This window comes from Macaca mulatta, chromosome 3, assembly GCF_049350105.2.
Source record: "Macaca mulatta isolate MMU2019108-1 chromosome 3, T2T-MMU8v2.0, whole genome shotgun sequence".
Classification (NCBI taxonomy): domain Eukaryota; kingdom Metazoa; phylum Chordata; class Mammalia; order Primates; family Cercopithecidae; genus Macaca; species Macaca mulatta.
The window spans coordinates 30,178,632-30,193,528 of NC_133408.1; the positions used below are offsets into that span (position 1 = coordinate 30,178,632).

Below are 14,897 nucleotides of genomic sequence, written 5' to 3' on the forward strand. Positions count from 1 at the left end.
AGAAAGATGCTTCGGGTGGTTAATAAGAGAACTAATGCTTTAGAGACATGACATATGTTTGGTATACATCAGTCAACTCCTGTCTCACTTAATTACCTGATATCGTGATGAACTTCCTTTTCATATTTTTCTTCTCTGCGCTTTTTATGACAGCAAAAGATGATAAGACCAATGAGCACTAGAGCAAGCAAAGTTCCTATAATGGCTCCTGCAATTAGTCCAGCTTTATTTGAAGCTAAAATAAGAAGAATTAATAGTAAAAAAAAATATATATATATACACACACACACACACATATAGATATTGAAGCTAGGCTACACATTTTTTGATTGATTTCATCACATGTATTAACTTTAAGAGACAAATTATTTCGTCTTTTTGATCCGGGGAAAAAATTCATGAAAAGAACTGTCTTCTGAACTGTATAATCTGTTTCAAGCATTAAAATGATAAAACCTGTCTGAAAGATTTTAATATTCAAAGCTATCTTGGTTAACACATAAGAGTGTTCTAAGCTACTCATCATAATAGCTAAACATGGTACAAGGGTTGATTTGACAACTCTTACCTTCTTAATATATCATTGCAATTATGAAGTTTTTTAAATAAAATATATTTTTCTAGAAAAGCTAATAATCAAACCACAGTGTTCTGATCAAAGTCAGCGTCCCCTTGCCCTTAATATACATTTGCTGATGGAACTAAAGGAGGTGGTATAAAGATAACAGAAACAAAACCATAACAGAAAGAAGATACTTACGAGGGACAACGTTTAGGCGCAACAGGCACTGATCGGAGCCCACTCTGTTTCTGACTGTACAGCTGTATGTCCCAGAGTACTCAGAAGAGGCATTTTTAACAGATATAACAGATAACGTCATTTCTATGGAAGGAGGAAAAAGAAAACAAACTCATTTTTATAGTACGTACTGTTATCAGGTGTCAATAAATGTAGCCCTTATCAAATTTGGCAATCCAGTTAAAAGCAAGACAGACCAAGACTGGATGCAAACAAACTGGCATTGAGCCACACAGATGTTTCCAGAATTCAAACAATCATGCTTCCAGTTCATGTGTATCAAGGTGAAAGTAGCCATGACCCCCTGCACCACAGAGCCTCGGCTGGAGCAGGCGTGTTGGTCCACTGTGTAGCTGCTGCAAACCCATCTTGGGGTACATCAGACTACAAACACTATGGCATCCCACAGAGGATCTCTCATACAGCAGGAAAACATACAAAACCTATTTTATTCCCCCCTAGATGGAAGAAACATACAAAAGGAAGTCAGAAGACGACTCCCAGATTGGTCTCTTAGTTTGAAAAAAATAGAGGCAGAGAGAAAACCTACTAAAGACCAGGATGCAGTGGATGGTGGGGTGGAGCCTCGTAATCAGTTTGAACTAGGAAGTCAATTGTAACAAATGGGTGAACAGATTTGGCCAATTTGTAACTTTCTAGTTAGTGTCACATGGGTTTGCTTTTAATTTATAGACAAGCCATGGGTAAATTACTATATTTTAAATCTAGTCGAAGCACTAAAGATCCAACTCTTACTCTACTTTAGCCACTATCTAAGTTATAATCATGAACATTTCTCATCAATTAAAAAAAGAAATTGGCCAGGCACAATGGCTCACGCTTATACTCTGGGAGGCTGTGGGGGGAAGAGAGCTTGAGCCCAGGAGGTTGAGACCAGTGTGGGCAACATGGAGAACTCCATCTCTACAAAAAATACAAAAATTAGCAGGGTATGGTGACGCAGGCCTGTAGTCTCAGCTACTCAGGAGGCTGAAGTGGGAGGATCATTGGAGCCTGGGAGGTGAAGACTGCAGGGAGCCAAGATCCTGCCACTGCACTCCAGCCTAGGTGACAGAGCGAGACCCCTTGTCTCAAAAAAAAAAAAAAAAAAAAAAACAAACCACCAAAGTAACTAATTATAATACCCTAAAAAGGCCGGGCGCGGTGGCTCAAGCCTGTAATCCCAGCACTTTGGGAGGCCGAGACGGGCGGATCACGAGGTCAGGAGATCGAGACCATCCTGGCTAACACGGTGAAACCCCGTCTCTACTAAAAATACAAAAAACTAGCCGGGCGAGGTGGCGGGCGCCTGTAGTCCCAGCTACTCAGGAGGCTGAGGCAGGAGAATGGCGTAAACCTGGGAGGTGGAGCTTGCAGTGGGCTGAGATCCGGCCACTGCACTCCAACCTGGGCGACAGAGCGAGACTCCGTTTCAAAAAAAAAAAAAAGAAAAAAAATACCCTAAAAAATGAAATCATAGAATAGCTCTTCCTTTATAATATATGACACTAAATTGATATTATAAAACCCTGAATAATTCCCATGGAAATCCTGTTTACTCTATGTAGAAAGGGGAAAGCAAGCATTTGGGAATCTGAAATATATAAGCAGGTGGGAATCGGAAATATATAATCTGAGATATATATGCCTAGGCTCATGCCTGTAATCCCAGCACTTTGGGAGGCCAAGGAAAGAGGATTCCTTGAGCCCAGGAGTTTGAGACCAGCACAGGCAACACAGGGAGATCCTGCCTCTACAATTTTTTTTTAAAACTTAGCGGGGTGTGATAGCATGCACCTCTAGTTCCAGCTACTTGGGAGGCTGAGGTGGGAGGACGACTTGAGCCTAGGAGGTCGAAGCTGCAGTGAGCAGTGATTGCAGTGAGCCTGGGCGACACAGCAAGGCCCTATCTCAAATCACACACACACCCCCTACTAGATTTTAGTCCAATCAATGGCACCTGCTACAAATACTATTATCAGCAGTACCTGCTAACCACGAAGTGGGCATTTTCTGTGAGTCAGACAATTTTTGCCACTCATACTGTAATGGAAGTGAACCTTCTTTTGGTTCACATTTTAGCTTAAAGTCACTTCCAATTTCTTCTGATCCATCAACGTAACATCTTGTACCTGAAGGCTTCACTGAAAAAGAAAATGAATTACAAATTTACATAAAAGAATGGAACTTAAGTTTTACGAATACAGCATTGTACACAACCACTGACTCATTATCAGTTGGTTCTGGGTTCAGAATTCACAAAAGAATGAAAGACCACAGTAAGTGATCAACATCAGTTTATTCAGCTTTATCTGACACAAAACAGCAAAGAATAAGCTCACACAAGCAGCCACTGCATTAGTAGATACGGCAATATCTCAGGCATAGCTCGGTGCCTGTCCATTTCATGGGGCACACCTGAAAAAAAGCAAGAATGATGCACTTGCTTTTTTCGGCAAGACCACTTGAGACTCAAGGAAGCTCCCCCTTCCATTCCTCAGCTATTCTTCCCCATGCTTGACATGTAGCCCTCTGACAGTCCGTACCAAGTCACAACCCTCTAGGTGCCACAGCCCCGACATCAGGCAGTTTATAATCAACAATACTGACACTTACTGTAGCAAGGAACAACTAGCATTCTGCATTTACATCAACTCAAATCCATCCAAAGAGCGGGCTACAAAAAAGAAAACCTGGGCTGGGCATAGTGCAATCCCAGCACTTTGGGAGGCCAAGGCAGTGGGGGGATCACTTGAGGTCAGGAGTTTGAGACCAGCCTGGATAACACAGCGAGACTCTGTCATTATAAAAACTTCAAAGAATTAGCTGGGTGTGGTGATGTGTGCCTGTGGTCCTAGCTACTCAGGAGGCTGGAGTAGGAGGATGGCTTGAGACCAGGATTTAGAGGCTGCAGTGAAGCTCTGATCACATCACTGCACTCCAGCCTAGGTGACAGAACCAGACCTTGAATCAAAGATATTCACAGCCTGGAAATTCATGTGTAAAAAAGAATATTTAATAATTTTTCAAAAAAGGAAATCTGAGGTTATATTCCAGGTATTCCTGGGTAACTGTTTAGAACAGCTACTAACTCCATTACCTGCAACAGCTCACCCCAGTCCTGGTGGATTAACACCCTGGCACTGCATACTCCTCTGCTGAACTTTAATAAGATATCATATTCACACAATAAAGTTAACATGTTAATCATGTGGGTTGATTACTTCTAATAAATGTTTCTATATCCATTAAGCATCACTCCAACCCTCTCCCAAGAAAGTTCCCTCGTGCTGGTTACAATAGATGTGACTCCAAAACGCCAGACCCAGGCAGCCACTGATCAGATTTCTACCACCGTAGATTAGTTCTTCTTCTGGAATCCCATGAATAGAATACTACAGTAGGTACTTTTTTGTCTTCTTTTATTCAGCATAACATTTCTGAGACTGAGCCACGTTATTGTATATATAGCTATTTTAGTATTTCAATGAATGACTATAACACAAGTTTGCTTATCCAGTCACCTGTTAATGAAGATTGTGTTTCCAGTTTGGGGCTACTGTTAAAGCCTAGTTAGCCAAACCGACAAGGAGTATGGAGTCTATCAAAATCAGATTGGCCAGAGAGGAACGCATTATGAGGAACCAGGGAATGCCACTGGACAAGAGCAGGGATGCTGAAGGATTCTGAGGAGGTTCTAAGGAAGTAGCCATCAGCTCTCAATCAGTTGTTTTTGAGATTAGGAAAAATGCGGATTAAACAGGAAGTGAGAGCTGTGAGGAGGCGGGGCCATTTAGTAACTGAGTATTCCAGTAAAGGATGGGTAGTGCAGTGTGGGTCTGGGGGCAACATTCGGAAGACAACAATAGTCTATGCTTTACCACTGCTCTACATCTTTGCGAGACACAATGTTTTCTATAAACTCTGTGGCTGACTTTAATCTGTATCTGTCTTTCTGGCTGATAAATGTCAAGACTGTTTTTTTCTTTTTTAGTTTAAGCTGATTTTCATCTTTTCAGTCATGAATGGGTTTTTATTCTTTTACTACTATGAATAAAGGCAAATGCATTTTACAGTTTTGCAGTATGAACAACGCCGCTTGAACACTCATGTGAACACTGGCGTATGCTTTCCTTTGTCTTAGTAACTGCTGGATCATATGGTGACTGTACATATTTTAACACTGTAAGAAATTGTCAAATTGTTTCCCAAAACTGGCTCAACACGATTTGTCATATTCAGTGGGGTATCTTCAACTAAGGTTGTCAACCATGACCTTACTCCTTCTTAGTAGCTCCTTAACAAATTTAATTGTATTCCCCTTCATCTGCTACTAGTTACATTTTTTTTTTTTTTTTTTTGAGACGGAGTCTCGCTCTGCCGCCCAGGCTGGAGTGCAGTGGCCAGATCTCGGCTCACTGCAAGCTCTGCCTCCCGGGTTCACGCCATTCTCCTGCCTCAGCCTCCTGAGTAGCTGGGACTACAGGCGCCCGCCACCTCGCCCGGCTAGTTTTTTGTATTTTTTTTTTAGTAGAGACGGGGTTTCACCGTGTCAGCCAGGATGGTCTCGATCTCCCGACCTTGTGATCCGCCCGTCTCGGCCTCCCAAAGTGCTGGGATTACAGGCTTGAGCCACCGCGCCCGGCCGCTACTAGTTACATTTTTAAAATAAGGGTCAACACATATTTAACTGCACTGTTGATTTTTCCAAGCAATCTGACCAGGTGCTCTGGAGACTACATCAATTGGACTTTTAAATAAGTTTTGCAAATTAATTCATCCTGGGAGTCTTCAATGAAATGAGCCTTGTTCTCTTCCATTTCTTCAAACTACCAATAAATCCTTTATTAGAATAAATTACCAGCAAATAAGTAACTGATGCAATGCTTTGTGCATCAAACATCTATGGGTAATATGGTATTCTAACTCTAACCCTCACCCTTTCTATACCCATTTTCTCCCATATAACCAGCAAGCTAAACATATCTAATAACAGATAGTTTATTTAAAACTGCTGCTGGGAAATTCAGGGCCTCACTACAACCCATCCACAATAAAACAAGATTCTAACACACAGGTTTCTGAATGACACTTTGGAACGACCTACCTACTTTCCACTGGGAAGAGAAAGTACAAGTCTTTTACATGACAACATCCAACCATCATACTATGAGGAAGATTAATTCTTAACCCATGGTACTCTGCTGGAACAGAAGAAAACCACGAAGAGAGCACCAATAAAGTCTTGTCCCCTAAATGTTTCTTTGGTCTGCGCTTCCCACATACTGGTCATTGTCCACAGAACATCTGCCTCCATGATCACTAACACAACCAACAGTCCTTCTCAGATAAGGGTATGTGACCATCGAGTTGTAGCTGGACACAGTATCCCACCAATTTAGTAATGCTCTGCTCCATACATGTATTACTTCATCATCTTTCCAGGCTAGTGGCTACACCAGTCTACTGGAAATACTCTCTAAATCCCTACATGAGACAGGGGATGCTTTTATCATGATGTCATCTTTCCAAGAAATACAATTTCTGATGAGTTCAAAATGCCCTGACTCCAGGCAAAATCTATCAATAGATGCTAAAATCGACAGGCAAAAGTTAAATGAGAAACAACATATATGCATGGTCTCGAAGTAGCTCCCCCAAGACATTTTTTAATTACAGAGGGAAAAATAATAACTCTAGAGTGAAGAAGCCCATCAGATAAAACCTAAACCAAGTGATCATGATTAACAATAAGACATGACATCATGTGCCCCCGGACGTGACTGGAGGAGATTAAGGAGATATAAATGCAATGTGGATTCCAGATGCAATCCTAGTACAAAAAGGACATTACTGGAAAACAGCTAAATTCAAACTGGGTCTGTAATTTAGTTAACAGTATTGTATCAATGATAATTTCTTGGTTTTGATGATTATAATATGATTTTGTAAGATGTTAACATTAGGGGAAATTAGATGATGGGTCCACTCTCAGAAACTTCCTCATATTTTTGCAACTTTTCTACAAAACTAAAAATTATTTCGAAATAAAAAGTAGTGAGGGGCCGTGCCCTGTATCAATGGTTTGCAAATCCCTTAGGACCTTTAAGGCCAGTGATGACGGAGCCACTACACTTGCTGTTGCCACTGTGATCTGGTGGCATGGTGCAGTGGGAGTATACCATATATGTCCAGGAATTGTTTACTGTGCATGTTCTGCTCTTCAAAACAACTGTCTCTTTATACCAAAAGGTTTCAATAAACAGGCCCTTTCAGAGCTCCAGGGGAAGGTGCCCGTGATAGGTGGCCACAACAGTAACCTTCTATCAATTATCTTTGTTATTTCCCACTTCCACTTCTTTACTGAGCCGCATCCACATGAGCTTCTGCTGTGTCTGAAAGAGCAAGGCAGGCATGGCAACGGAGCAAGCTACAGCTACAGCAACATGCTGCCCCTCACATCCAGACGACTAACAGTCATCTCTCTGGGCTAATGGCTACATAACACAGAAGCTCAATGAATGAACTGTCATTACCCTGTGAATGCCATGATGGCAACTACTTCAGATTTCCCACAAAAGAACCAAAGCACTAGGCAGAGCCACCATCAGTGAATCAAACCAGCTCCAGGGACCACCACTTAGTTGGGTCACTAGAGGGCACTTCATCTTATCTTTCGCCCCAGATAATCCAGGCAGAATTTCCAGGCAAAACTAACAGATAAGCTTCAATCCAATTTTTACCTTCAAGAGAATACAATTCTGGTGGTTTCTCCCAGCAGCAGTCATGACTCATCTAAAAACACGGAAGAAAGAGCTACAAGAAATTATCTGGCTCCGACACAATCTTGTCCAGATCAGAGTACCAGCCATCCCTACTTCTCTTCGACAATCACTTCCCTGCTTTCTCCTCTCATCCCCAGTTTATCCCCTCCTTCCCTCCCTGGTTTGAATCCAAGGCTCACTGGGCTAAGAAATTCTCCTGAGGAGTAACTCAGGGTGAACTATGTCAGTGCTTCCCACTTTCCCATTCTTAGGACACGCTGGGGTTCAAAGTTCAATATAAAAAGGCCACTCCTACGGCTAGGCAGTCACAGATCCTGCCATGAGTGAACTGAGACCACATTATGGGCCATCCCTGCCACCCAACTCAGGTTCCTTTTGGGAAATGTTCTGCTGCATGCTGTAATGGTCTCTTCAGCTGAGAACTGCAAATGTGACCCTGAATCTGGTCCCACAGGATCCAGACAATACACAAACACACACACACGCTTGTCCACAACTCTTCTGGGAATATGTGCCAACCCCATTATCCCAGTGTACCTGTCCCAGCATATAGGGGTTTCACAATAAATCATTCTGATAATCAAACATCTTCTGCTTCATATATCATGAACCCCTTAATATTCCGTATACATTTTCCAACTCAATACTTCCTAGAGAGCAGTGTTGGAAGAAAGTATAGTCGGGGCTATGATCTCAGGAATTCCTGGGTCTGTGATAAGAATTCAGACCAGGTGTTCATCTTTCACTTGCTTACACATTTACGAAAAAGAAAAGTTACTCCATGTTAACTCAATGAAGACACAGAACATTCAAATTTCCAACATTACCATATTCCTTTATCCTGGTTCCTTTTTCAGATTGACTTACTTTTACACCACAAGAAACATTTTTAGCTAGTGCGATTCAGAATGATGCATTTCACCAGGACCCCTTCAGGTCCCCATTCAGTGATGCTGCCAGCAAACCCTATCTACCAAGATAACCCATGAATTTGCCATGAAGGTACACAAAAAGCCCCACTCGTGTTCCTAGTCTCTAGCAGTAAGAGTTAAGCGCTGGGTCTACTTGTAGGAGGAGTGGTTAAGTGTTGGGTGCCCAAGTCATCTCGAACATTGCTCTTCTAAAGAGTATTCTTGTAATCTCAGCACTCTGGGTGGCCGAGGCCGGTGGTTCACCTGAGGTCAGGAGTTTGAGACCAGCCTGGCCAACATGGTGAAACCCTGTCTCTACTAAAAATATAAGAATTAGCCAGGCATGGTGGTGCATGCCTGTAATCCCAGATACCTAGGTGGCTGAGGCAGGAGAATCACTTGAACCCGGGAAGCAGAGGCTGTAGTGAGCAGAGATTGTGCCACTGCACTCTAGCCTGGGCAACAGAGCAAGACTCCATCTCAAATAAAATAAAATAAAAATAAAGAGTATTCTTCAGAATATTCTACCCTAGCCCTAATCAGTTCTCTAAACAGAAGGAATGAGGTAAATGTTGATGTGGGAGGCCTGCCCTGATCAGTTATTTCCAGTCATGCTAGACAATTCTAGCAATCAGCTTTTCCTATGAAAGTCAACCCCCAAGTGTCCCCTAAAACATGAGAACAGGGGAATTTACTGTCATAAAATAGAAAGCTAGACAGCTATGTTTTTCTACATGGTAGCCACTGTACATTTTGTGTAAAGCTTATCACGATATGGTTTTAGAAGTATATTTATGAACTATCATCTTTCAGTTTCTCAATTTGAAGGGATTAAGAGTGCTTGTAGACATTATCACAGAATCTAGAGAAGGATAATAAACTCTGTAGTCTTTGACAGCTTACAAAGCAGTTTACACTATCTCCCTCTTAACTATTACAGAGAGGGCTATAAGGTATCACAGTGAATGTCTCAGCTCTTCACTTTAATGATGAAAAACAGAGATCCCAAGAAGCTTAAATAACTATGTGGTCTAATGGCCTTACTTGAATTCAGTATTCCTTCTTCCATATTTCTTCACCTCCATTCTAAATGCTTAAATTATTCATCATAGAAACATGGTTCTACGTAATTCTCAGGGCAAATTCTGAGGACAAGGCAGAAACCCGAGATCTCCTAACTCCTGGCTTAGGGTTCTTCCTCCATACCACAGTACTCCTCACTTATTTTCAAACTCTTATGAATTTCACAAAGTTGATCACTTCTTTCTTTTCCTATCCAAAACCAAAAGCTAGTTTTATACTTGACGCTATCCAACACAGAAGAACGTCAAGTGTTTAAAATTGTTATTCTAAAAAATTAAGCTTTGTCTTCTACAAATGCTGCTACTACGGTACTATGACTAATCATCCTCTTACTCAGTAACCCATTAACGCAAATAAAAGTAACTTACCAAGAACTACCAGCTGAATCTTCTTATTTGCAACACCAGGAGCTTTTTTCACTTTGCACTGGTACGTGCCAATATCTGACAGCTGTAAATTCGTTACATTTATGGATGCATCACCAGATTTGAGATCATTACTCGTAAAATGGACTCGTCCTTTCAGATCTGGATAGTAGTCATCATAAATTTTGTCTCCAGAATATAAAATAATCTAAAAGAAAGCCAAAATTAGACAGGCAGAAAATCAAACACACAACAAAAAAAACTGTCTCTTAAAGAAGCCCTGGATACACCTGCTGCTACAGAACCCCTGCCCCCCAGCAGAAAAAGAGAAAAAGAACACAATATTATGGGGAAACCTAAAACTATCCAAACCACAGAACGAGAATATGGAATCAACGTGATCCTTGGGCATAGTCCCAGACTTCCGTTTTTAACCTGGAAACCAAGACCCAACATGATAAAATAGCAAAGCCCTCCACTGGCCTAGACAGCAGTTTAGTACGATCGGGCAAGAACACAGATGTGCTCATTGGTTTGTTTTTTTTTTCCCCTTTTGAGATGGAGTCTGAGTCTGTGGCCCAGGCTGGAGTGCAATGGTGCGATCTCGGCTCCCTCCACCTCCTGGGTTCAAGCAATTCTCTCACCTCTGCCTCCCCAGTAGCTGAGACTATACAGGCACGTGCCACCACAGCCAACTAATTTTTGTATTTTTAGTAGAGATGGGATTTCACCATGTTGACCAGGCTGGTCAAGTGATTGACTCAAGTGATCCACCCACCTCGGCTTCCCAAAGTGCTATGATTATAGGTGTGAGTCACCGTGCCTGGCCTGCTCATTCTTACATACTCTATTTTTCAACTGCCTCTGAGGCAGTAGTTTGCCAACCAAGTGTAACAAAATCAAGTACCTACTGCCCCCTGCCCCCACAAAAGGCTTATCATAATTTGCCTGTGGAATCTAACAAAAAGATAACTTAGTTGGGTCTTAATACTAAGCTGGAGTTACTTGAGGGTTCTAGACTCTAACAGATAAAATCATAAAATAAACCTCTTAAGATATGTGTACCCAGGTTAACAAGTCCTTTGAATGAATCTTCTGTAACTAAAGCAAAGACCCTTGCCGAATCCACTGAGTTTTCTGAACCACACTTATAGCCTTTGAAGGCAACTACTAAAGGCTGGATGCTTTAGAGGGAAAATAAAATCTGTGTTTGTAATATTTTCTTGGAAGAGAACTGTAGTAGTATTCTCTAACAATCTCTAGCATTAATTTAACACATTTTACAATTTTTCTTTTTTGCTAATGAAATCTCTTCACTCTGGTCATGAGACCCATGGGCCAAAGAGCAGTGATGCCAAAACTCAAATAATAATCAGGAAACACAACTATGACCTGTATCCTGCAAATAATCTCTTTTACCTGAGTGCTAATTATAGGTAGTATAATCAGAATAAATGTCATCTAAGAGTACTGTTTTCCAGGTTTATTCTGCAGAAACTTCTTGAGTGGAGGAACTTGGGTTCTCTTCTGAATTATCTCCTTCCCAACCACACTGACCCCACCCCAATCCACCAAAGATCTTTTTTTTTTTTGAGACAGAGTCTTGCTCTGTCACCCAGGCAGGAGTGCAGTGGTACGATCTCAGCTCACTGCAACCTCCACCTCCTGGATTAAAGCGATTCTCCTGCCTCAGCCTCCCGAGGAGCTGGGACTACAAATGCCCACCATCACGCCTGCTAACTTTTGTATTTTCAGTAGAGACGGGGTTTTACCACATTGGCCTGGTTGGTCTCGAACTCCTGACATTGTGATACGCCTGCCTCGGCCTCCCAAAGTGCTGGGACTACAGGCATGAGCCACCATGCCCGGCTAGATCTTTTATTTATATACAAACTGTCTGCATCTAGGTTGCGCTCAATACCAGTCTGCTAAGTAAATAAAAGAAAGAGTTGAAGGGTCCACAGCTGACTTACTCTGTAAACATAAGCCATTACTTTATTTGCTCAATCTTCTTGACACATCCACTTGTCAACAGCAACACTGACGACTCCACAAATGTGGCTACTCTATCTTCCTTTGATTAATTTCCTTTGATTAAAAGGCTTATCATAATTTGCCTGTGGAATCTAACTCTAAAGGTCGTAGAGTTCGATCTATTGTACTTCCAGTAGCTTGTTAAGCTCCACACACACCTTAGTAGCCTTTTAAGGGGGGCTTGAGAAATAAGATGCATTCCCACTGTTGGTTATTTTATAAGCTAGCTTAGTGTCTTCCCGGAAAATGACGTTATAAACATCAGTTAAGGAATGGGAAGTTTACCACGCAATTTTACATGTCTTCACTGATTCCCCTTCACAACCCTGCAAGGATGATGGCAATGTCCACATTGACATTTAGGCTGAGGAAAGCAGTGGCTCTCACTGATCAGCGTTTGCACAACAAAGATGCAAACCAGATCCATTTAACTTGGCACAGGACATGATTATCATTTCAATATCATTTACAAGCTTACAGAATGCTTGTGCATATAGTATTTTGCTGAATTTTTATAACGACCCTGAGATGCTAGGTATATCTGTTCCTACTTTACACACGAGGAAACAGGTTTGTGAAACATGGGAGGCAGCACGGGACAGCACAAAGGATAACAGAGCAACAGAGCAGCTGTGAGAGTCAGAGGGACCTGGGTTCAAATCCCAACTGCATTTGTTGCTAGCTATGTGACTCTGGGCATGAGAATCTCTGGGCCTCTGTTTCCTCCTTGCCATACATATAATAATTCTCACCTTACTATGTTGTTTTACGGCTTAAGTATATACAATTAAAGTATATAAAACACTGCCCAAGCACGCAGTTTACAGTAACCGCTGACTATAGAGATCACACAAGGAATAAGAATGCAAATTTCTCCAGCTCAGTCCTCCAATTCCCAGTTTTTAACCATTCTGTCTACTAGCTGAAATATATTAAAATAGGGGCTCAGTTAGCATATGTAGCCTAAATTCTATGTATGCATCCTCTTCCGCATCCATCTCTTCCTAACCCTTCTACCTTTCTTTTGGTCTGATGTGACAGTGTTTTAGGTTAGAAGCTAGGTTTTTAACCCAGAAATGGTCACTCAGAGTCAAGTCCCAGTTTCACATTTCTCTTACAACTCCTGTAGACGGCAAAGCCGTGCCTCTCACTCAGCATGGAACACTTGGAGTCTTCTTCCCATTAACAGACACACTAATGGCTCAGGGCACAGCACTTCTCGGTCTCTACATGCACCTTGTCACAAGCTTCACTCAGCAGCAGCACTGAAGACCCATGCTCTCCATACGCATCCTAGGCTTCCCCTATCTTAAGCACAGGATCAGAGTCCTGGGCTCTAAAGGGGGACAGGCACTGCACTGTCACAGGAACGGGGAACTGCAGGACCTCAGATGGAGCCTGTACTCTAGGTGCCAGCAACCCCACAGAGAGAGAAGGGAGAGAACGGGGAGGTAAGAGTGACAAGGAACAGGGTAAGGAGGCTGAGTAGATACAATGAGTCAGGCCCGATTTATTTTGCTCAGGGAAACAGAAAGAAGTTCTGGTAACAGAATCAGGGCAGAGGTTACATCCTTGGAGGGGGTGGCTCTAGTCACTCACAACTTGGGAAAGCACCTTAATTATTTCCTGAACATAAACATCAAGGGCAAACTGACTGGATTTGCCAAGAATATTAATTACCTAACTGCACTGATTCAGCCATTAAATGGAAGAATGTTACTTGTAACTTTTAAATATCCCCTTCTTTCACATCAACAAATGAGTAAAACAAAATTTCTCTTCCAAATATATATATTACTATGTTTACCTAAATATTTGGACTTATTTTCCTCTCCCTGATCTAATATAATTTATTAACTTTTTAAAAAATTAAATGTGTCAAAGCCAATATGCAACATTCTAAGTAAAGTATTCTGGAACCACTGAAAAGGTAAAACATAGGCCAGGCGCGGTGGCTCATGCCTGTAATCCCAGCACTTTGGGAGGCAGATCACGAGGTCAGGAGATCGAGACCATCCTGGCTAACACGGTGAACCCCGTCTCTACTAAAAATACAAAAAATTAGCCGGGCGAGGTGGCGGGCGCCTGTAGTCCCAGCTACTCGGGAGGCTGAGGCAGCAGAATGGCATGAACCTGGGAGGTGGTGCTTGCAGTGAGCCGAGATCGCGCCACTGCCCTCCGGCCTGGGAGACAGTGAGACTCCATCGCAAAAAAAAAAAAAAAAAAAAAAAGAGAGAGAAAAGGTAAAACATGACATATATTTGGAGATGAGATTATCAGGCAACATGTTCCTCGTTCCTCCTCTGTGCTATTTTTGGCTTTCCAAGCTTTCTACATTAGACTCTTATTACTTTGATTTGAAAAAAAATACTAAAACAATGCTTTGATATTTTTTAAATTTAAGACTAAATATTTTATAGATTGTTTTTTGCTCTGAGACTTCATTTTTACACTGGGAAGTGTTAAAGTCAAAGTAAAAAAAAGTAATTTAAAAAGACTTTTGTTTTTTAAGAAATTCATTGGACAGGATATTTAACTTGAAAAAATAAGGAAAATAGATTGTCACACTATGTAGTTGCTACACCATAGCTAATGACCCTTCTACCGCTGACAGAATCCTTGGGTGAAACTTAAAAGTTTCAATTCTAACGTTTAACAACAAAGCACAGTTATGTGCCATCTCCTAACACGACACACACTCCTGTCTCAACATCACGCCTGCTCCATCTAGACCTCTGCTATTCCCTGCCTCAAATCCAGATTGTCAGAACTTTCAAAAGTTCCTTTTTCCCTGAAGAATCTCTAAGAACTCCAGCAACCTTTTCCTCTTCTGTAACCTTATGTCACTCATCATCCATTTCCCTCCACTACATATGTGTCCTCAATTTCCACCAGAGCAACTACCTTCCTCACCCAGACC

The 14,897-nt window shown here is 41.7% G+C and overlaps 1 protein-coding gene across 11 annotated transcripts in view; it reads right to left on the bottom strand.

The window, feature by feature from the left end:
* CXADR (CXADR Ig-like cell adhesion molecule) overlaps positions 1-14,897 on the bottom strand; it is a 252,397-nt gene that overhangs the window by 204,347 nt on the left and 33,153 nt on the right. For all 11 annotated transcript variants that reach the window (XM_077997939.1, XM_077997938.1, XM_077997936.1 and 8 more), the window contains exons 3-6: positions 9,947-10,151; positions 2,788-2,943; positions 761-883; positions 97-235 (exon numbers count right to left, since the gene is read on the bottom strand). In XM_077997939.1, coding sequence (XP_077854065.1) covers positions 97-235; positions 761-883; positions 2,788-2,943; positions 9,947-10,151 — 623 coding nt within the window. The remainder of the gene's footprint in view (positions 1-96; positions 236-760; positions 884-2,787; positions 2,944-9,946; positions 10,152-14,897) is intronic.